Source organism: Microcebus murinus, chromosome 6 (genome assembly GCF_040939455.1).
Source record: "Microcebus murinus isolate Inina chromosome 6, M.murinus_Inina_mat1.0, whole genome shotgun sequence".
Lineage (NCBI taxonomy): Eukaryota > Metazoa > Chordata > Mammalia > Primates > Cheirogaleidae > Microcebus > Microcebus murinus.
Window position 1 is genome coordinate 87,719,186 of NC_134109.1, and position 24,066 is coordinate 87,743,251.

At 40.8% G+C, this 24,066-nt stretch overlaps 1 protein-coding gene across 9 annotated transcripts in view; it reads right to left on the reverse strand.

The window, feature by feature from the left end:
• The window catches only part of ATP8B4 (ATPase phospholipid transporting 8B4 (putative)), a 224,076-nt gene that overhangs the window by 25,790 nt on the left and 174,220 nt on the right, over window positions 1-24,066 (reverse strand). For all 9 annotated transcript variants that reach the window (XM_076004353.1, XM_076004354.1, XM_076004355.1 and 6 more), the window contains 3 exons: window positions 17,113-17,260; window positions 14,084-14,267; window positions 13,297-13,520 (listed from right to left, as the gene is read on the reverse strand). In XM_076004353.1, coding sequence (XP_075860468.1) covers window positions 13,297-13,520; window positions 14,084-14,267; window positions 17,113-17,260 — 556 coding nt within the window. The remainder of the gene's footprint in view (window positions 1-13,296; window positions 13,521-14,083; window positions 14,268-17,112; window positions 17,261-24,066) is intronic.

A 24,066-nucleotide genomic window follows, 5' to 3' on the forward strand; every position in this document is an offset into this window, starting at 1 on the left:
AGATAGTGGGGAATTGGGGAATTTCCCTAGCAAGATCAAGGAGAGAATTAGAACTTAACAACTACCTCAAGGCCTAGGATGATGTTATCTTTCTCCAGAGACTATGTTTATTACCTTCTACCGGCTACTGAGGATAGGATGAAGGCCTGATATTTTCTGGGCCAGCCAACTGTCCTGCTATAGTAGATCGTGACCCTACAGTTGGGAGGCTGCCCTTGAATTCCAGCCCAGAGTAGAAAGGGTGTCATCAGGATCTCTCCCCTTGGTGGACACCGAACCTTGTCCCTTCAGCCTAGCAAACTACCAAGAGCATAGCCCAGCCTCTCGGTTGCCTCTGCAGATCATCAACACTCCGAGAACATGTGGCTCCAAGCAGTGCAACCCTGCAACATACCAGCCCAGAGAAGTTGTAACTGGGTCCCAGATCCCAACTCCTTTCTACCCCAAGCGTCCACCAAAACTGCAGCTCAGCCTCTGTCTCTTCCTTCTGATGAGTGAATGTGTCCTACTCTACTTCTAGATATATTTGTTCAGAAATGTTTGCCTTTTACACCTGGATACATATTAAAAACTACTCATAGCAGCACTGGTTATAATAGTCCCAAACCAAAAACAACCAAAATGTCCATGAGGAATGGAGAAAGACATTGTGGTGTATTGATACAATGGAATACTATAGAATAATGAAAAGCAAAGAGCTATAGCTATATCCAAAACCACAATGAAATAAAAAATACATATAATACTGAGCAAAAGAGGCCAAATATAAAAGCATGACTCCATTTAACTAAAGTTCAAAAGTATGTTATTCCATGTTGTTTAGGGATTACTTTTCATGGTAAAATTATAAAACAAAGCAAAAAAGTGACTATAAAATGTCAGGGAAATGGTTACCTCTAGAGGGTTTGAAAAGAGGTATGACTGGAAAAAGCAAGAGGACCTCTTGGGTTTTTGGCAATGTCCTATTTTCTTGGGCTGGATCATGGTATATGGGTGTTCATTTTACAACGATTTGTTAAGCTGACATTTATGGACTATGTATTTTTGTAGGTTTGTTAAATTTTACAAATAATAATAAAAAGTAAACATATGACCTTCTTTCCTAGTCTCAGCCTGGTGAGACTTTGGAGACTAGGAGGAGGTCTTCCAGGAAAGCTTCCTGAGCCCTGCCCACTCCCAACCTGCAGGGTTGGGTTTCAGGCCACTCACTGATAGTCCCAATGTCACCCTACAACTCTCTGCTTCATAGTTATCAACTTAACGATTATTTATGTTCTGGTTCCTAGCCCTACCACAGTAGACTGCGAGCTCCTTGAGGGCAGGTTGTGTGACTTACTCATCTATGGGGCCCAAGAGCCTAACAGTGCCCGGCATGTGATAAGTACTCGATAAAAGGAAGCTGGTGATTTAAGAGTAAGGGCTTTGGAGTCGGCAAACAGAACATGTGGACTTGATAAGATATTCAGTCTCTCTGGGTCTCAGGTTCCTTGGCTATCAAATGGGGATTACAGGGGGGCTGTCAGTATTCGATGAGATGACGTAGATGCCAGGACAGTACCTTGATAGGTGAGCACCATAGTAGAGGAGGAAGGAAGGAGGGAGGGAGGAGCATGCAAGGCTCCAAGCTTCAAGAGATCCATTTAATGGGTAGATAAAAGGTACATTTTCCACTAATTATATTTGGTATGAAAATATAATTCTTTGTTGAAAGAACTAACTATAGGCATTTATTTCTATAATAAACTACTTTATTCGTGAGAACAACAGAAAATTAGAACAAGATTTAAAGACAAATGAACACCTTGATATAATCAAGCATTATCCCCATGAATACTTAATTACATAAATCACTATTCACTGTGATTCTGGTTTTGTCTCAGGCTTTACCAAAGTGTGTTAGCCTGAGTCATTCACCTTAGAAACCACCTTTCCCAGTTATGGGCATTGCCTTAGCACAGTTTAGGCTTCAGGGGCTTTCACAGAAATTAAAGCTACAAGCAGTATCTCTTCTACAACAGGCTTCTTCCCCTTGCAAGAGATCTCCAATGACTCAAATAGTTATCCTAGTAAATGCCACACTAATCCTTATGGTCCCTGGATCCCCTTAGAAAATTTATAAGCAACCCCTCTGGTGACGGGGTCAGGCTGGGAGGGGAACACAAGCCCAGATCAGGGCCCATGTGACCCTGTCCCTATTTCCCCCTTTCCAGGCATACTCAGGCCCCCTCCCACCTCTGCCCCAGCCCCTACCCCTACATACACATGGGCTGAGCAGATGTCTGAGGAGGGAGCGAGGGGATGATTCTTTTGGAGTCTCTGGGCTGACACTCTGATTTTGGATGACTCAAATTGTTTATGTAAACAAGAGTCCCACAAAAAATACTTGCCCTAAGGCCCCCATACTCCTAGGGGCAACATGCCACTTCTACTTCCAAAATTTCTGTTCCCCATCTCCAACGTTCTGAATAAGAGAGAACAGCCATGTTCCTAGAAGATGCCACTAGTCCGCTTAGAGCCCTATACGTGCCTTTTCACAGATCAGGAAAAAAAATGGGAGAGGAGGGTTCATTTTTCCACCTTCCCTGTTTTCCTATTTAAGGAAAGCTTCTCCTTGCTCCCTTCTTTGTGGGAGCAATTCATCAGCCTAACCAGCCATTTATATAAAAACTATATAAGAGTGAAAATACTCCAGCTACAAATTACAATCTACAAACAGTTTGGGGAATGCAAAATCTATGACTTATAGAATAACACATTCAAATAAACCCGGAGAAGGTTCTTAAACAACTACAAAGGGGTTTTTTGCTCTGAGACCATCGGCCTAGGTGAAAGGGGCAGCCCTGCTGAAATAACAGGAAAATACCTGATCCCACAGTTTCCCCAGGAATAAAGACCAAGCTCTCTCACTAACAGGCACTCTGCAGGAGTTCTGTTTTGCACAGCTTCTGGAAAGAGCCGAATGGATGGAAAAGAGGTGTACATCTGTCTCTCTTTCAAAACTGTTTTCTTGAGAATCTTTTACAGAGTTCCTGAGTCAACAGCAGGAGCACAAGCCACAGCCTCAGCCAGGTCTTGAGGGCAGAGTCACACCTCCTGCGATAATCCCATCTCCAAGGAAAGGTGGAGAAACCAACTCTGGGACTTGGACATCCTGCAGCCACGGCTTCTGTTATCAACTGGCAGCCATCACTATTGTTTTCTCTTCATCCCCCTTAAAATCAGCAAGCCACTTGGCTTCACTGCGCTTCCCTTTCCTTGGGATGCCATGCCGTCTCCCTGCTCTCTCCCTCTCTTCCCCCCCTCTCTCATTCTCTTCCTCTCCTCTAAAGAGATAAACCTTTTTACTTTTATATATCCTAATCTCTGCATGAGAAATCTTTCTGCACCCACCCCATGAGCACCTACTAATCTTTCCACCCTAACACAAGGCCCTAGCTCCTTGTTCAAATAACAAGACAAGCTAACTCCCTCTTTGAGGACCTGTATCCCCTTTTGCTGTGTGTTGCAGAGGAAAGCTATATAATGACCTTTTTTTATTGGTCTTAAAAAAAAAAAAAAGAAGTTTGTCATTTAAAGAAAACACATTGCGGAGCAAATATGAGGTGCTCAGCCTTGGCACATCTGTTATTGATTTGGTGCAATTAGCAGAAACCCACTGGCAGCATCCAGGAGGGACGACCCGAGCCTGAGCACCCGCCCATCCCTGAGTTTTCCACAGAGCACATCTGGAAGGCGAGGGGGAGAGGAGCCGCCATGCCAGGTGGAGACGGCATCACAGGTAACCAAATCCATGAAGTCATCAAAGCCTGGAGATTAGTCGCACTCTTTCACGTCACTTTCCAAACTTTTCACTGTGAGTTTTCTTATACTGTTTGACAGAACTAAAGTCTTTCCAGCCTTGACAAGATAATTGCTTCCATATCACAGCAGAATTAGAAAAAAAAAAAAAAAAACAACACACAGCTCCATATCCCCCTGACAATGATAAATTGTCATCAGATAATATCATCTCACTAGTACACAGTGCCAGTTGTTGCGTAGTTTCGAGCATGAATTTTTTAAATAGGGCCCCAACCAATTGTTTTTTGGCTCTATCCCTGGTAGGGGACAGCTCAACTTTATGAAAAATCCTGAGGAGATACGATGCTTTTAAAATAAGTCACAGGTATAAATAATGAACACAAATCCATGGTGAGCTCCATAAAAATCATGCAGGTTTCAGTAATAGATTGGGATAAGACATGTCCTTAAAAAAGGATTCATGATTCAGTTTAGTGATTTAATCTCCTTTTCCAAAGCCCTCTGGTCCAGAGATTTGGTTGGAAATCTTATTAGGACAGATTATATTGATTAATAATTTCTCTCTTAGTGGCAGTTCAGTTGAAGTGTTTGCCAGAAGAAGGTGGCCTCAAGTTTCCAGATGATTCTAGAAAACAGTTCACCTAGGAACAGACCTCTGTCCTTCCTACTGATCTAAGAGGTGGGAGACACCCCCAAGACATTAGCTCTCCCTCCTCCGCATAGTCATAGCAGGCTGTTTCTGGAAGTTTCTCCTTTAGATTCCAAATGAAGCAAAGATTTGCTGATCGAGGGTTGAGGGAAGACAGTTTAAAAATGAAATGAAAGGACCAAGCCATTGGCTATCCCAAGTTTATGACAAATGGAGCAGCCACCTATCAAGCTGAGTAGACTGAGCACTGACGAGGAGTCAGCAGACTTGGCTTCCAGTCCTAGCCATGCCAACCACTAGTTCTCACCCCTTGGGGCACTCAGGCTCCTGCCCTGTAAAATAAGGGATTGAGCTTGATATCACTCTGTCATTCCATACCAGAGCAAAGATTCTAGGTTTTGCCAACATATGCACTTTTCGTTCTTTGCCCTCACTGTTTCTCCCAGGAAAGTCTACCCAGCAAGTAAACACAAGGCAGTCTGGTCCCTCCCAGGCAGATTCTGTCTCCGTGTGTCCTACACCAATCGCGACAGAGACGAGGTACTGAAGTTAGCCAGAGGAAATTCCGTAAACCAAGCACAACCCAGCCTGCACCCCATCACCACCCAGCTGAGAGGCCCTGCCTGCCACCATCCCACAGGCCGTGAATGGTGCCGCCCACCCACCCACTGGGCCCTATTGGAGCCTCACATACCACAGCTGGATGAGCCTGCACACCTGCCCCAGCCCACCTACCGGGACGGGATCTACAGGAGCTATCTTCAGAGAACGACCACCTGGAAAAAATTCACCAGGCCCGAAAGACAGGCCAACAAACATAGTAAAGAAATAGCACATGTCGCTTCATTAAGTAATTAAACTGGTGTTTTTGGAAGTCAACACTGTGTCTGGAAAAAAAAAAAACACACACAATCTGTTTACATTTGGTCAGACGTTTTCAGCTGCAGAATGGATCATTTCAAAGCGGTCTGCTGAGAGGTGCAGGGAAGGATATTTAGGTGCTCATGAGTCAGGCTGGGATTTGACAGGGTTGGCCCCAAGACGTGGCTCATCCGTGACAAATTTACTTCAGAAACACTCTTGTTGGAGAAATAATGGAAAGGTGACTATAAAGCTATTCCACGTGAGCTTCACATTTATGAAAATAAAATCGTTCCTGCACTTTAGGTTCTCTGAGGGCAGGGTCTGGGGGGGGGGGGATGCAGATTCACTCTGCTGTCCCTGGAGGCCATCAGAGCACCTGGCCCTAAATTGGCACTCAGTTTATTGGTGTTAAGTGACTGAGCGTTCAAAGACTATAGGTCCTTTGTTGGAGGATGTATGTGTGAGTCTTACTTTCGCCAGGGTCAGACCGAGAAAATGACTGAAGATTAGGCCTACCCAGGAATGACTCCTAAAGAGATGCTTGCTGTTCCTGAATCTGCAGGATCCTGGAGTTTTTATTACTGTCTCCATTTCACCATGGGGCTTTTTTTTTTTTTTTACTATATTCTTTTTTTTTTCTAATTTTTTTTCCTCCTTTTATTTCATTATATTATGGGGATACAAATATTGTTGGAGTTACACATATTGCCCCTGCCACCCCTCCTCCCCTCTGTGCCAGCGCTTCAAGCGTGTCCAACCCCCAGTTGGTGCACACCACACCCATTATGTAAGTATGACATTATACCCCCTTCCCCTCCTCCCCCCTCCCACCTGCCCCCCACTCGATAAAAGGTTTGTTGTTTTTTTTGACATTTTGGTTATATTGTATTTCTTTGCCTCTCCCTAAGAAGGGTTAGAGGTATTCCCTTCCCCTCCACAATGCTCGCCACATCCTTAAGATGTGGCCTCCCCACCCCAAAACCCTGGTGCACATGTCCACCATTTGAGCATCATAGTTTTAGTCAGTCAGTACCAATTTGAGGGCGAGTAGATGTGGAGCCCATTTTCCAGATCTTGTGTGTCGCCTCACTTTGGATAATGGGCTTGGAGCTTTCGATTCCATTGAAACCATTGAGGAGAGCAATGGCCAAGGGTAGGAAAACCTCAGGCGACCGACTTTACTTAAAAGACTAGAAGAGAGCAGCTATTGAATGGGTTTCAGGGGCTTAGAAAGCCTCGTCACCCAACACGTGGCTTTGGAGGCCAAAGCCAGCAAGGTGATCTTAACAGGGTGGGGGTTGGGGGCAGCACGACTATGAAAATATCCCCCATTCCAAAATTCTCATCCTCTGTAGAAGAGTGTTCTCCCAAATATATCGTTTTCTTTTCACTTGCCTCATTTAAGGCACATTTTCCTTAGAAAAACAGGACTAAGAGAAAAAAAGCCAAAACATTTTTCAGTTTAAACCTGTTGCTAATCAGGCCCTTGCAGTGAAAAACAGGGAATGGAAAAGATACAGCGATCCCTGCCAATCCCAGTTCCACACCCGAATCAACCTCGGAGCCAGTTTTCAGTCCCTCTGACACGCCAGGCCACGCACACGTGGGGTGGGGCCGAGAAACACAGGAGCTTCCATCCGGATCGTGGTAAAACACCTGTTCTAGAACAAGCTTCTTGCTCTACACAATACTGCTTAGTAAGATCCCCCTTCAGTGCCATTCAGTATTTTTTTAAAAAGGTATTTCTGAATGAGTTGGCGTGAAACAGAATTTTAGAAATTAGAATGAGATTTCAGCTAACTGCAAGTCAGTTGGAAAGTGCATAAGGAGAGGGATTTCCTCCTTTTACTCTAGCAGGGCTCCCCAAACTTTTTAAACAGGGGGCCAGTTCACTGTCCCTCAGACCATTGGAGGGCCGGACTATAGTTTAAAAAAAAAACAACAAACTATGAACAAATTCCTATGCACACTGCACATATCTTATTTTGAAGTAAAAAAACAAACGGGCAAAAACACCCGCATGTGGCCTGCGGGCCATAGTTTGAGGACGCCTGCTCTACAGTCTCTCTCACGCCTTCACACAACCAGACCCCGAATCACTCCAGTTAGCTAGATTTTCAGGCCTTCAGACCTTCGCTTAGTTTTGAAAATATTCATTTACTCACTTGCATGCAGACTAATTGAGCCCCCAAAGTCATCCCAGATCCTCACACTTTTCTCCTTTCCCCATGCTCTCATATTATCTTTAATTATATTTCTATTAGGCTTATTGATGTATTTCTTTACTTCCCAATGAGATGACTAGTTCTAGGTGGGGAAGGACTTATCCTATTCATTATTTTGTCTTCTATTCCCAAGATGGCAAGAAAACATTCCTACTAGCAATTTGCTGATGTAATGTGACTCACAGATGGGGATGAATTATTGAATTAAAAATGACAACATCATACATATCCAAAAATCAGAATAGTTAGATAATTTATAATCCATATTTCAGAATGTCATTAAGGAAAATAACATTTTTGAAGAATGTAAATCAAGAGGGGTTTCTCAAAATGTGATACGTTGTGTCTTTTTTTTAAAAAAAATGCAAAAGAATATGGTGTCAGTTGTATGAAAGTTGAGATATATTCACATATAAATATTTTTATAATCTGAAAAAACTTTGAGGATAGTGGAAAAGACTTTGCAGAGTTTAAATGTAAACCCCTACTTTGGGATATAAAACAGGGCTCTTTTGTCCCTTGGACTAGAAATTAAGAAAATAGAAGTTTTGAAAGTGAGAAACATAAATAGCCTATTCCTATGGGGACAGTGTTCATAACATAATTCTGTCCTTTGTATTTATTGCTGCTTTCGAAACATTGGAACTAGGATAAATAGCAAGGCAATGTCAGGCTTTGAAATTGTTACTGTAGAAACATCTAATCCAGAATTTCCCAAAGTGGGAAAAAACATAGCTCCAAGCCAAACGAGTTTAAGTAATAATAACAAATCTCATTGACTCTAAAATAGCGCTGATTGTAAGAAACACCATGATTGATGCCAAGATCAGACCAAATGGGGAACCTAATATTACCATAAAGCTAAAGCAACAAAGGGCTAAATCCTCAGTGTGAGAGTAAAGGAGAAATAAATCTTCGTGCAGAAAGAGACTGCAAGGAAACTTGCCTAGGTTAGCCTTGTACTAACCAAAGAGAAAGACAAAATATTGCTCCTGAAAACTTGAACTACAAGCTGGTGTTCACTGAAATTTGCAATCTGAATTCAAAAAATCCTTCAAAAGAGGAAAGGATCTTAGGTTGGCAGTGCCCACAGGGGACCGGCAGAAGCCACACAAATGTTCTCTTGGAAAAAGTGACTTCCATCCAGACCAAGGGCTATCATGATATACTTTTGATTGTAAAGACATATCTCAAATTCTGGCAAATGTGAAAAAATATGTGTGCCTATTGGAATCGGTTAAATAAACATAGTTTCTTTACATTTGAACTTATCAGAGTTTTTAATAGACTAATGTGAATTGTGAATTTTCAAGCCTTGGGAGAGAAGACAGGGAAGTGAAAATGGGAGAAAATATAATTTATTGAAGAGCGGAATTCCCACATATTATTGTTTGGAAAATATCAAGCAAAAAGCTGATTAGACCAAGAAGTGACAGCAACCCAAATATTCAATGATGGATAAATGGATAAACAAAATGTTGTATATACACACAATGGAATGTTATTCAGCCTTAAAAAGAAGGGAAATCATGTCACATGCTACCTCATGGATGAACCTTGAGGACATTATGCTAAGTGAAATAGGCCAGTCGCAGAAGGACAAATATTATGTGATTCCACTTATATGAAGTATCTAAAGTAGCAAAACTCATAGAAATAGAAAGTAGGATGATGGTTGCCAGGAACTGGGGGGGAGGGGTGGAAATGGGGAGTTGTTCAGTGGATATAAAGTTTCAGTTTTTAAGAATGAAAAATTTCTGGAGATCTGTTGTACAACGTGAATATACTTAACACTACTGAACTGTGCACTTAAAAATAGTTAAGTTGGTAAATTTTATATTGTGCAGTTTTTACCACAATTAAAAATTTTTAAATCATTTTTTCCAAAGCTGATATTGACCGTGATTATAAAACCTATTTCATATGGTTATTGTAAGTATTAAGCTAATACAGGTAAAACATTTAAACAATGCCCGAAATATAGGAAGTTCCATTTAAGTGTTAGCTATAGTTACGATTTGTTTTTAATCCCTACTTGTTGGTGTCAACAATATCATGATTCTACAAAGAAGGTGACACCACAGTATTGATGCCACTACTTGGGTACTGTCACTGATTGGCCGCACTCTCCTCTCCAACAGATGACAATTAATTACTACTTGCCACTCTCTTGACAAGTCTGTCTACTTCTCTGACAAGCCTGGAAATAGAACCTTAAATCCCCCACAACATGAACAGCTAATAAAAATTTGTGAGATCACACTTTGCCATGCCTATCAAGAACACACCTCTTAGATGTCCCTTCCCCAACCCAGGATTTAAGTTCCAGGAGGCATCTCAGCCTGACACATAGCAAGGGCTTAGTGAATGTTTATTAAGTGAATGAAAGCCTTAAATAGCGACACCAAAGGACCCTTTCCAGTATAAGCTTGGGTCCCAATTTGATCAGATCATCATACAAAATACCTGGCAGTCCAGGATTCTTACTCAGAAGCCCAACTGGTCTTACGTGGTGTTTGCTCCTCCACCTAAAGAGGATATGTCCTGCCCTATATAAATCAGCCAAGAGCCAGGCAAAAACCTGGGAAATCCACTTTATGTCTCTTCCTAGAATGAAGTGATGTATAAATAAGACATGTATCACTTTTGGCCCAATTAACTATTACATCATATTAATATTAATACATCTGAAAAAACATCATTCTGCATTCTGGAATCAATGTCACAACCACATTTAGATCTTAAGACTCTGAGCTCCTTTGCCACAGTACTGGCCGAGCTGCACACATTGACACAGACCAGACCCACGGCCTGCAGGGATGGCCCTTGGGGCAGGTGGAGTAAGTGGCAACTGTGTGAGAGTGACTATGGGCAGTTGGGAACGACTCTCTTTGTGACACTTGCCTCAGACTGGAGAAAGGGCTTTAAGAAACACCCATCACCACAAAATGACTACTGTGCCTCCTCGATGTCTAGGCACCACGCAAGATTTCACTCTAGATGTACAGATGGTTTAGATGTGCTTCCTTTCCTCCAGGAGCTAATGGTTAAGCTAGATATGATCATAATAGACCCGCTGAAAGCAATCCTCTACCATGAAACAGACATCCCTTTTCCTCCTGGCCCTATCTTAGCATAGACAGGTACAACACGCCTCAGGGATGGTGGCTTGGCAGAGGGCTGAGAGGATTTTAAACCCTCTGGAAAAATTCAACGTTAAGGGCATCAGCTGTTTGCTTAAGTGGCCCCCTCTGCCTTGCAAAAGACGAATAGGGTCCCGTGTTGACAAAGCAAAAAGTCAGAAGCTTGTATTTCACTCTGGGCTCCAGGTTCTAGGAAGCAGAACTTGGGATATTCTTCTAGACTTTCCAGCCCAGAGGTTCTCAAAGTACGGTCCAAGACCTGCAACATCAGCAACTCCAGGGAACTCGTTAGAAATGCAAATTCTTAGGCTCTACCTCAGAGCTACTAAGTCAGAAACGCTGGGTCTGGGGCCCACTGAGCTGCACTTTCTTTAACAACCCTGCAGGTGACTCCCAGGCACACTGGGGCTTGAGAACCACTGGTCCAGCCCAATTCACCAGCGTAGGAAAGAACACAGATGGTCAATGAGGACTGCCATGGATTCAAAGTGAAGATTGTGCAATGAACTAGAGTTTTCAGTGTGAAAAACAAAAGAAGAGGAAGAAAGGAACACAGAAAAGAAACATGCTAAGTTAAATCAAACAGTTCAGAGCCCTAATCAGAGACAGGTGGTGTGACTTACAGCTGGGTTCAACCATCAGATACTCATGTCTTTGGAGCAATTATTGCTCTCCCTTGCTGTTCTCTTTTAAAATGTAAATACTGGTAAAAGGATTAAAAATATAGTTGCTTAACATTTGACTCTAACCAATTTTATCAGATTCCAAAAGCAAAGCAGAAAATAATCTAAATGTAGAGGTTAGAAGTCATTGAGCATTAGTTTCAACTTCACAGTTCTAGCAAAGACAACTTGGCAGTAAACCTTCCCACGCAAGCTTGCTGTGTCTGTAAATTTAAGTCATTAACTACTCTTCTGTGTCCTAAGAGGTTTAAATGAAGGTTATGCTATCCCCTCATAATTTTGTGAGTCTTCAGCCTTAAACCTTTGAAATATGAAAATTAGATCTCCTAGAAACACCCCTGAGCAAACAGTCTTGCTTTGATCTTATGTGGAAGGTATGTCACCAGACTAGGAAGGCACAAGCCACATTCCTGTGCTTGTCTTTGTCAGACAAAGGTGGAATTATGAGCAGGTAACTATCCCCCCAACCCCATGCCTCCTCTGAAGTAGCACTGAGATAACTTCTATTTCTGAGTAGCTAAAATCAAGACTCTGCTTTACTTCAATTGTCATGAGAGTATCAACAAAGGCAAAAATATCAACATAGTCTGCTTTTAGTTCTGGGCATATTATCCTAAAAAGAGAAAATTAGGAATGGGTACAGGTGTGCCTCATTTTAGGGGAAAATGTTCAAAAAGGCTTTTCATTACAAAAAGGATCCACTAATCTCCCTGAGCAGTTTTTTTCTTTTCTTTTCTTTTTTATTTTTTAAGCCAGGGTCTCTCTCTGTCGCCTGGGCTAGAGTGCAGTGGCATCATCATAACTCACTACAACCTCAAACTCCAGGGCTCAAGGGAGCCTCCTGCCTCAGCTTCCCCAGTAGGCTAGTTTTTCTATTTTTTTGTAGAGACAGGGTGTCCCTATGTTGCTCAGGCTGGTCTCAACTCCTCCTTGTCTTAAGCAATTGTCCTACCTTAGCCAAAGTGTGAGGATTATATGTGTGAGCCACCATGCCCTCCCTTAGCACATTTAAGAGAATATAAAATGCCAAGATTTAATTCATAATCTTTATGAAACAAAATGATTGAAAAAATTAGCTTCATGAATATCATTAAATCCAAAGTCATTGATTAAACCCACAAGTCAGAAGAGCAATTGAAGAAATCTCTATGAGTTATGGTTACCATTTCATTCTCAAGGAAAATCTGTTTCTTTTGTTGTTGCTCAAAATATTAATGCCATATCTACATTGAAGTTTTTAGTAAAAATTTTTGTTCATAAATATATTTAAATGCCATAGTTTTTACATTTTTCAGTTGACATCTAGAGTCAAAACTTTTCTGATATCCAAGATGTGGGGTTAAATAACTGTCCTATAAAATGGATATTAATAGATATAAAAATAGAAACCTAATTTATGAATTTGCTAATTTTTCTTCCTTGCTCCATATTATCTACAGATCAATTTTTAGCTGATGCATTGCTGTCAAAATAGCTTTCATGTCAGGGTATCAATTATTTCTCCCTGATTTAAAACACATTTACTCTCAGACCAGATATATTGTGTGTTGGGCAATTGACCATCTTCCCAGTAATTTCTTTCTTCCTCAACATTTCTTGTTAGTGTTTCTCAGATTTCTGTTCTGAATTAAAACTCTACATCAAGCTTACCTGTCATCACACCAAAACATTTCAATAAAAACTAAAAAATATACAGGAAGAAGTATTCGTTGGTTACTATGTAAATAAGAAAAGAAATAACTTAAATTCTAGCTAAATATATACTCTTCTTGGGTTCAAAGCTCAAATCAACTATCAATTATATAATTGCAATACTGTCACTATAGCAGACATGTAAAAATGCCCTCTATTTATGAGTAAAGAGCTGTGAAGAAGAGTCATTTGTAATTCAGGGCATCTTATAAAAAAAAAAGAAACATGATTTTACCAACCTGGGCTGAGAAACCACAGAAGAAACCAAACCAGAAATGCACAAGTGTAAATGCAAAATTCTTGTAGAAGAAATAGCACAGGAATTTGCACATTCGGAAATAGGACCACCTTCCATGAACAAGGAGAAGTCTTTGGAGGTATCTAAACTGTGCAAATGAATAGTCACTGGCTAACACTGCTTGCAGACCTTCCTGGCCACTGATGCCAACGCCAATGTGAGCACCTACAAAGGAAAAGAGGAACACTTTCATTCCCAAAACAAGGATGCAAGCTCTTTGGGGAACCTGTCATTCTGCTTTTATGTCATTTATATAGAAAATTTACAGTCATTCCAATTACAATTTTCACATGTATTATCTCAGGAAACACTCATGATACTTAGCTATATATTCTACTTTTGCAAAAGAGAAAATCAGGCCCAGAAAAGTCCAGTAGATTACACAAGGTTTTACAACTTGTAAGTGGCCAATTTGGGGTTAAAGTCACATGACAAATATGGGTCTGTTTGTTCTTTCCTCTATGCTGTAGCTATTGACTTCCCCAAACAGTATAAGGTGACCAATGCCCTTTTCTACCCTAAAAGTGCACAAATGATTTCATTAAAGACAGAGAGATCTTGTTATGAATGCTAATAAGGGTGGGAGCATTGGACCCAGAAAGTATCATCCATTTTAGAATTACTGGTAAAATTAAATTTTAATGCAATGTAGAGATGACACATTGCCAAATGCTGACACTGAGGATTCCGTGTATGCAGCATGCCCCATCGAGCGAATACCTTCTTACTTTTAATCATGCTGACGTCATTGGCTCCATCACCAATGGCCAGAGTGACAGCATTTCTATGCTTCTTCACCAGCTCTACTACTTGGGCTTTCTGGAGCGGGGTGACTCTGCAGCAAACCACCGTCTTACACATGCAGGCGAGTTCTAGGAGATCATTCTTGACATCACTCTCTAGTGCGTGGGCCTGTATTGTTAAAGAAAAAAAAATCCAGAAAAGAACAGGAAACAACCGATGAGAGTCATAATTTGGGAAGCAAACATCTCGTTTCTCAACTGATTTCTTCACTCAAGCACTTCATTCACCTCAAGGCATTGTTGATTCAGGGTCACACAAGCAACAACAACTAAAGCAATGGGTACTGAACTCCCATTAAGTGCCGGGGAATTCTTAAAATAAAAGTCACTGCCCTCTGTGTGTCCTCCTTGACACTTCATCGTGCTGCACTGGAGAGGTAGAGTTAAATGCTGGGAAAGTTCTAGAAACCACAATTAGTGAAAGCAAAAGACAGAACCTATCCACCGTCTCAGCAAGTTTAGAATGAACTACAAATGATGGTGATTTGTTTGTTCTAAGTGAGGGGCTTTTTGTTTCCTTTTGCATTGCTGTTTTGTATAGTTAGTGTTTGTTGTGGTGGTTGTGCAGGCAAGATGAAAAGCAGATGATCTGGAGGTTAGCCCTGAAAAGTGCTTGAAACCAAGTGATTGAAACCAATAGTGATTGAAACCAAGAGAGGCCTGTGCAACAGGGTAGAATGCGACCTGTGTCTCAGACGGGGTTCTCCAACTTCTCCTACCCTTTAGGCTATCCAAATACATAAGCGCCTTTAGATATGCCAAGAAATTACTGAAAAAGAGAGTGTAGTCCCTTCTCGTTAACTGTGCAAATGTTTTCTAGAAAACGTTTCACTGTACATTCCTTGGTAAACACATTAACAAGAAACAGAAATCCACTTAAACTTTGAGTCACCAGTAACTCTGAGTAAATCTTTTGCAAGACATTCATAGCCCATCACACTCTGGCCCCTATATTCCTTTTCACCTTTAAGTCTACATTTTGCTCCTATCATGCCAAATTGCTTGTTTCCCATGATTTAATAGAAGTTCCTTACTGCCTCTGTGCCTTTTCACTGGCTGTCACCTCTACTTGAAAACATCACTTCCTCCAAGAAGTCCTCTCAGATTTTCCCACAAGCAACTAAATGTGTCTCCATCTATGCTCTCAAAGCATTGTGTTCATTCTTCTTCAACAGTATTTATCACCCTACTCTGTGATTATCTCACCAAGTAGACAGCAATCCCTAAATCAAGAACCATGTTCTATTCACGTCCTGATCTTCGGACTCCAGCACTTTGATCTGGGCATTCATAATAAATGCTAATGATATATATGAAAGAATGGATGGCTAAATGAACATCAAAATATAACTCTGGTGTAGAAAATTCTCATGTCCAAGCCTATAATTCCTAGGGGAAATTGTGAGTTAGCATTCTCAAATACCACCTTTTCTGAAAGAGAAAGCATGTAACTGGCTCTCTTGCCCAGAATGGTCCCCTTTTCTCTTTTTTTCTTCTTTTCTTTCTTTTTTTTTTTTTTTTTTCATCAACAAGTGAAAAACTAGGCTCAGACTCAGAAGGGAAAAGAAAGGGGCCTGATTACATTCTGCAAATCATCAGGATTTGAGCAAAGGATTTGAGCAAATTGGAATCATGATTTAAAAACAAAAACAAAGATAGCTTCTGACCATACTAGCAAAAACATGGTCAAGTCTCCTTAAATGAAAAATGACATTTCATGGTTTCATGAGCTTTGGGCTTTGAAGCTGAAGGGGTTCTTGAGGAGCATGTATCTTAGCTCCTTCTCTCAACACATTTAGAGACAGACAGAGAATAGTATAAACTATCCCCTGAGTACCCAAACTCCACCACACATTGGCCTCCCTGAGCCTGAGAGGAAGTAAAGCACAACTCACTAGGGACCCTTTCTACATTGTGGCCCCTGGGCAGTTCAGCTTGGAGGCCACCAGCTCCCAGTCCCAGCCAACGGGCTTATAATTTTCAGTTGCTGTTCATCTGGGCAAGGGAGAAGTTCGTGTCATGTGGACAAACTTTCAGCTGAGTTTGGCCTGCAGCTGAGCTCTGTAACTTTCCATGGTGTAGAAGGCAGCACATCATTACGTCTGGAGCCCAGCTGGATAATACTCTAAGCACTAAGAGCTAGCAGACAGCTGATCACAAGGGGGAAAACACAATATCTCATATCCAACTCCTTTTGTCCTCTAAGAAATTGTCTACAAGAAGATGCATTTATTTCCCAAACTCCAAAGTGAAAAATGATCCTCAAAGACAGAGAAATATGTGAGATTAGCTGTTTGTGCATGTGATATTTTCACTGGAGTGCAACTGGAGCTTTTGTATTCTAAATTAGAAACTCAGAAGAGCATTTTGATACTTGTTCAAGATTTGGAACCTGAACTACATTAAAAGTACAATGCAAGTTTATTCTATTACGACAAGAACCAGATTTCCTAATCAAAGCAAATTGTTTGGCAGTCCCGTAAAATGCTGCTATTTACAAAAACCACCAGGGGTATCTTAATGGCAATAATTTGGTATAGTAATTATATGAAGGTCAGACTGTGCTCTGCAAATCACAAACATTAGCAAGAGCAATAATTACAATACATCCTTCCAGTTGCATTATTTTAATTAAATAACAGTGAGATGTGACACTCCCCTTTAGAAAAGCACTTAAATAATACTGCTAAGCGGTATATGGTCGTTTAGATAAGACTGATATTCTGAAAAGTCAGTATTTCTTCAGAGCCTCCCCTTCACTGTGGTGGTTCTAACAATAATATATGAAATATATATTAGAAGTTTCCCTTTGCAAACAGGAAACCATTGCATATGCCCTGTGTCTAATAGTGTCATTTGTTTGGAAAACACAACAGGAGGTCTCATTATGATAGCACAAAAGAGATGATTACTGGGTGAAGAAAAGAAGGGACAAAAGCCTTAAGCAAACTCACCAAACTGTGGCCATTTATGATTAAGGCATAATCTCCTGTTACTGTTTCTTCTACAACCAAGTCCAGCTCCAGCTGCTGCTTTTTTTCACAACCTACATGGCCATTGGAAAAACTTCTATTTTGTCCAAACAAAATTTCCTTTGCTTTCCTTAAAAGAGAGAGGAGGGAAAAGCAAATCATAACAAACTATACAGAGCATACCTATTCACTCTAACAAGAGACTGGCCTAGAGGTAAATTCATTCCGTCACTGTTCAGACAGACGATGGCATAAGATCCAGTTTCAGTAAGCAAGCTGGATAATTCTTTGTGATGGGAATACCATAGCAAATTTCCAAAGTCCAGGATGTAGGAAGGTAAACATAATGAAAACAGAATCATCTTAAACGTTTCGAATTACCTAAAAGCTAAATCACCATCTTGAGTCGGGTTTGAACTAGGGGATGGTTGACAGATTTGGTACATAAGGTTGTCTGAGCTTCAAGGACTTACGAACCACAACCGGGCATGCAATATTTTTAAATAATGGGAACTGAAAGACTAAAGACAACTGATGAAATCTCCTAGGAATTCCAGGGCATCTATATATAAAATAAATTCAACAATTTGAGGTGCAAGGCGATGTGATCTAGCTTAAAACAGTCCTCTGAGAAACACATTTCTTAAAAATCTGACAGTAAAAACAAACGGTGGTATTTACTGAATTGGCATAGTCATTATCATAGACTATTTTAAGCAAACATTGTACTCATCAACTCAAACAATAGAGTAAATCTTCTGGGAAAGCAACTACAGACACCAAAGGGTACAGGGTAGGTCCATATGGGAACCCCTTCCAAATGTGCTAGATCTAATCAGCAGTAGCTGCAAAACAACCTTGCCCATATCCCATGTATCTCTGCCGTTCAAAAGGAACATCGTGTGGTGACAGAGCACCCTTAGAAAGTGGCATTTTACTGTTCTCTTCCAAATGGAGAGATGATGTCTTTAATGGAAGAGGAATTTCCTCTCCGAGAACGCTTGGGTAACAGGCTTTGAAGTAGCACAGGGCAAGCTGACATGACTACATACGCCTCAACCCAACCGCAAGCAGAGAGCTACCAGCCTGGGTTTCAACTTGCATTTCCAAGTGCCCAGGAGAAAATGGGGAGTGGGAGGGACAGACGAGAAAGTGAATGTTTTGGCTCGTGGCAAAAAGAAATGGTCCACTCAAGGCTCGTCCTGTGTGGAAAACATCCATTAAAATGGTTTTATGCTGAGGCTCCTCCGAAAGAAGAGTGTGTCCGCTGTACCAAAACAACCATCTTAGCCCCCAGCTCTCTAATTATTTGAAAATGTAACACTCGTTGTTTACATACTAAGTTAGAAAACAAGAAGAAAAAAAGCCACCTTATCCCTCTGGCTCAACATCCCCTTCTGCCGTCCAGGACCGAAATCACATCCTGCATTTATTGAATAGGAACCCAGAGGTCACATGGCTCCAAGGATGATATCATACATGTAGCAATCAGTTTGCAGAATCAAAGTAAAAGATTTATAAAGTCAGAGGGCTACGTGTGAAATTTAGGGCGTCAGAATGGGGAGAGGGAGGCAAAGCAGACGTGAAAAATCATTGTTTTAGGGGGAGGATCGGACTTTTCCATCAGATAGTTGTGTCAGGGAATCCTCCCCACAGTCATGAAAATTTACAGCTTCATATAATGAAGAAAGCAAGGGGGATAAGTTCCTTAAAAAATGGACATTTCTCGGACAATGTCGCAGAGCTCATAAATTGGGGTCTTGAGAAAGCACCACAGGGAAAACATCCCCTTAAGGTCGCCTTTTCAGTGAAGTTCTCACTCGCTGTATAAATGACTCAATCTCTGTTTTTCCCCCAGAGAAGGAAAACATTCCAAAGAAGGGTGAAGTTCATGAAAGTATTGGCTGAAATTCTATTTACTCTGGGTTTTTTTTTCCCCCCCTAAACTGTCTTCCTAACATCTCACATGAACCCTTTTCCAGGCAGAAAAGGGACAGTTTTTCTGCCTCTGCTGAGATTCCCACTGCATTCTCTCTGCTCCGGCCAACATCTCCTCCCCAGATTGGGCTCTCACGTTTTCAGACCTTTGCCCATGCTCTATAGCTGTCATTTCTTTTTCTTCCTGGAACATAGCTCTTCAAACACCAGCTGGTTCTCACAAAAACAATTTATTAGGAGGGGGAAAAAGCTACACATAAGTCCCTTCCATGACTAGGAACTATACATTTTTGCAAGCGTAACACATAATGCTTAACCACAGACTACAAATAACAAATGCTAAGACAAAAGAGTGCCTGTTTTTTTTTTTTCCAGGCTGTGTAATGAAGGCGGTTTATTACAATGCTGGCATGCAGAAGTGCATTAATAGTTGAGGCGACTGTGGCATTCACAGCCCCATGCCACCACAAGCACAGCAAAGCACAGTTAGGCCTGTGCTGGCTTGCATGCAACCTACAAAGGGGAAAAGAGAGGGTGGGAAAAAGAGTCGATTTAGTCAGTCCTCCCAGGACACTCTATATTCAAACATTAAAAGGATCTGTTAGGAAATGGACTGAAACCACAACACCATGTTTAAGACAATTTGGACTTTGATACAAAAAGCTAGAGCTTTGGGCTTGGAACCTGAAGACTGGGGTTTAGGTCCAAGGTTGACATCTTGTACTGCCCACAGTTGAGTTCCCTAACCTCTAGCCACTTGATTAGTCAGTGACAGACCCAGGCCTGGAAAACAGGTCTTCAAATTCCTAGTTCTTGGTCTACTGATCACACCAAACTGATAGACACACAGAGTCAGCCACAGGCTGCCTCTAGGCTGGACTGAGACATAGTGCCGGAGGGGCAGTTAAGGGACAGCACTACTTTGTCAACAGTAGAGAAGGGGAGACAGTACCTGAAATTGTGATTTTAAGCCCCAGTTCCATTCTTAACTGGGGCTTAAAATCAGACCTTAAAGACATTCAACCCCTGAACTAGTTTTGTTATTAGAAATTAAGGAAACGTGACCAATCACAATTAGTAACAACTGTAACTAATCAGTTTGACTAGTGCCTCAATCTGTCAAAATAGATATCAGTTGAGAAAACTTAAACAGTTCACCAGTATATACTAGAAGATCTCCAAGATTACTTAAGTGCTAAATGTTATGATTTATGAGAAAAATGTAACCTACTGAAATATTTTGCCTGCGTGACTAGAAGTTAGTAATTAGGACCAAGATGTATTTTGTTTGTCCTGCACAGTGTTTTAAAGAATCTCTTTGACTTTATGGCCACCACGATGTTTCCCTTCACCAAAGGCCCCACCACTCCCTGATGTCTTATAGATGACCCAGATCATATGACTGGCCCTGAGCTGTTTGCATCTGAGAACCCTGCTCACTCAAACAAATAACTTTTCACCAAGTAGGTGTTCAAAAAATACCAATGCATATTTTGTTGATTAAAGACGAAATAGCAATTCCTAGGTATATCACTGGGATACTTCTCGGAACCAGTGGAGTGACTTCCTGGTTTAGTTAGAGCACATGAATTTTTCTAACAATAAAACATGCCATTAATGCTACAAAAATAAAATATGGAATGAATTCTCTTGTCAGACCAAGCAAAATTACATTCTCGATCTGTTTACCTCTGGGCAGAAGAGATATGTATCAGTGAAATGTAATCAATGCAGTAATCTCCTCAGTGAAATGTAATCAATGCAGTAATCTCCTCAGAAACCATATAGCAGGGTTTAATTGTGGCTTTCTGGGCATGCACATAATACTAAAGCAGGTATGGCAGCAAAATTAACCCAGGATTCAAAGTGTCTAAAATGGTTTCATGACGCTAAGTTTGAAATAAGCCATATGCATGATATGCATGAAAATTACATATCTATGTTTATGTAAGAATCTAAACACATTTGATAGATTTAAATATAAGCATTTAGGTTATTTCCTTCCAATAGCTACTACCACTCAGGTCCTATCCTTTTGATGCACATTTTTTTTTCATGAACTCCGACTGAACTCAAAAGCATAACATAAAATAGAATGGTACAAATTTATGATTTCAGTATTTCATCTCCAAAGTTATGAATTTAGATGTAAGTGGCAGAGATTAGGAGAATAGAAAGCACCTTCAAGCAATAACTTTTCTTGGATGCTCTTTTTCCACCCAATCCTAATATTAAGCAAATGTATCCTATAAACATATTGATTCCACTTACATAGAATTTTCTGCCATACATTGCCTCTCTATCTTAGACTTTTAAGAATGGAGTTACCTCCAAGTCTAAGTTGAAATAAAGATTATCTTCCAGTCAGTTGAGCAAGGTGGCCTCAAGGATTTTGAAATATTGAGTCCAGCTGGAAATTCTTTATTTTTTCCCTTCTGAATATTTTTTCTTCCCATTAAAAAATGAAGATAATGTTTCAGCTTTTTTCCTAGTTGTAAAAGCATTACATGAAATCTACTACAATTTCAGATAATACAAAGAGCCATAAAGAAGTAAACATGATCCATAATTCTATCACCCAGAGAGGGAAGAACTGTATATGTTCCAAAGAGCTTGGTAGGGAGGGAGGTGGGTAGATGTATGGTATTTTAGACATACATACACATATACATTTTTTTGCAGAAAGAAAGGGATCATACCATGCATGATGTTTTGTAATCTCATTTTTCACTTAAAAATATCATGAACATTTTCCAATGTCAATAAATACATAATCATTTTCAATGACTGCATAGTATTCCATTGCATGTATATATCATAATATTTAACAAAAATCCCTCATAGCTGGGTATTTGTACTATTTGCAATTTCTATTATTATAATTAATACAGCAGTAAATATTTCCTTATATACAAATTCATACATTTGTTCATTTATTTTCTTAAGGGAAATTTCTAGAAGTAAGAATCATTGAGTCAAAAGTATATATACAGGTAATTTTGAAATATATTTGTTAATTTTCCCTCTGAAGAGTTTCCACCAATTTAAACTCCCAACAACAGTATGTAAATAATTCGTATTTCTCCAGACTCCTTCTACATAATGATCATTATGTCATCTATTTAGTCAACCAAATTTAGCTGGATAAAATCTTGAAATACTAACTCAACCACCCCTTCTCCAGCCACCACCTGGACTACAGGTGACCCCTGTCTATTTACTTAGAAATGTGTTTTGCCTCAAGGGGATCTGGCAGAGCCAAACACAGAAAGGGGGGGAATAAAAAGAATCAAAGTTTTGCTTTTTGAGCATCAAAATGGACTCTTGAAACTCATAGCAGTGTCATCATTCTGAATTCTAGCCATCCAGAATGCCACTAATTGGGCTTTTTGAAAAGAAAAAAAAAAGTTTCTTCAAGTCTCCAAAGACTAATCCTAAAAGGAATTGAGGCATCAAATGTTGCCAAGAGGAGCAGAGTAGAAGGAAACTACCTGTTCTCCATCTGCCATCCCAGCCTAGGGAAGAGGGGCTTTGAAGAGGAGCTCAGCTACTGGTGGTGAGTGGCTAAAAGCAGCCTGGGTCCTGAGCGCAGCTGGATTGGTAGTGGCTGGAAGAACACTGTGGGGCTCAGAATCCTCGGGTATCTCAGGGATCTGAGTATGGCATAGTTGCCACTTTCCACAGAGGTTCAGGGCCATGGAGGAAAGCAGAGTAAAGGGATGTCGGGAACTGAAATGGCTGCATGAGAACACAAGTCTTCTGGACACAGAGAGGTGAGGAAGAGCAGCCACACTTTCCATGTTTCCCAGCAGAGTGGGGAAGTCAGCCAAGAGGGAAAGCCAACAACCCAAAGACAGCAGAGACCAGACAGGGACGCAGACGTGGGAAGCGCTTGATGCCAACAGAGTGGACGCTGATGAGTGGTGACAGGTGAGGCAATTGTACATCTCCGAAGACTTGAGCTAAATTTTAACTGAAAGTGCCTAGTTTAATTGTTCTGTCATCAGGCAGAAAAGGGTTCAAGTTCAGTTTTAGAAAATGAAATGAGCTTCTGTCCTTGCACGCCTGAGTGTATTTGGGACTGTGAAAGTCAGACAAGCCAGCAATGACAAAGTCTCCTTTTATTTCTCTTCACGTCCAATCAGACTCCAAGCCCTATTCATTCTACCTCCAAAAAGTTGTCAATTTCATTCCACTTTTCCTTTCCCCACTGTCCCAGGCTCTCTGCCCTTATTGGGGAAATATTAATAAAAGTAGTCCTTGTTCATGGGAAGATTGGGATCAAAGGCTGAAAGGACAGGGGAAGGGGGAAGAGAGGAAGTAGAGAGGGAATGAGAAAGGCAAGAAGGAAGCTCATGGAACAGTCATAAAGCTTTACATTTTTCTCTCATTTCATCCTTCAAATGAAACAATCCACATGGTAGATATTTGCATCCCCATTTTACAAATGGGGAAACCAAGCAGAGAGAGGTTACATGCATCAAAAGTCTCCCAGCCAGCCAGTGAGCCTGAAGCTGAGATTCTAACTTACATCCAGCTGATGGGAAATCCATGCTCTTTTTCTAACATCTGCTGTCCCCTAGAAATTTATTTTGACTGTAGTTGCTAATCTGGCATCTGAACATTCACTTGAGTGAAGCAGTGAGCTGCCTCAACAACTACATTTTTTAGATTAATTATTTAAAGGAAGTAAGAATACATCTAAGATGTGCTCGGGGAAATACATGGCAAGTAATCAGGCGTACAGGCTCTGGGACCAAGCTGCCTGATTCAAATGCAGCTGAACCATGGCAGATTATGCCTAGTTCAGACAGATTATGTACCCTCTGTGCACTTCAGCTTCCTAGTCTGTAGTGGGAATGGGAATACCTACCACTGGGTTGCTCAAGCATGAGATGAGACAATACATGTATACTGCTTACAGTACTGTTCCAGGCACCGTCTCAAAACATTTAGCGATAGGCTCATTAGAATCTAAATGTGCTTGCATCTATATTC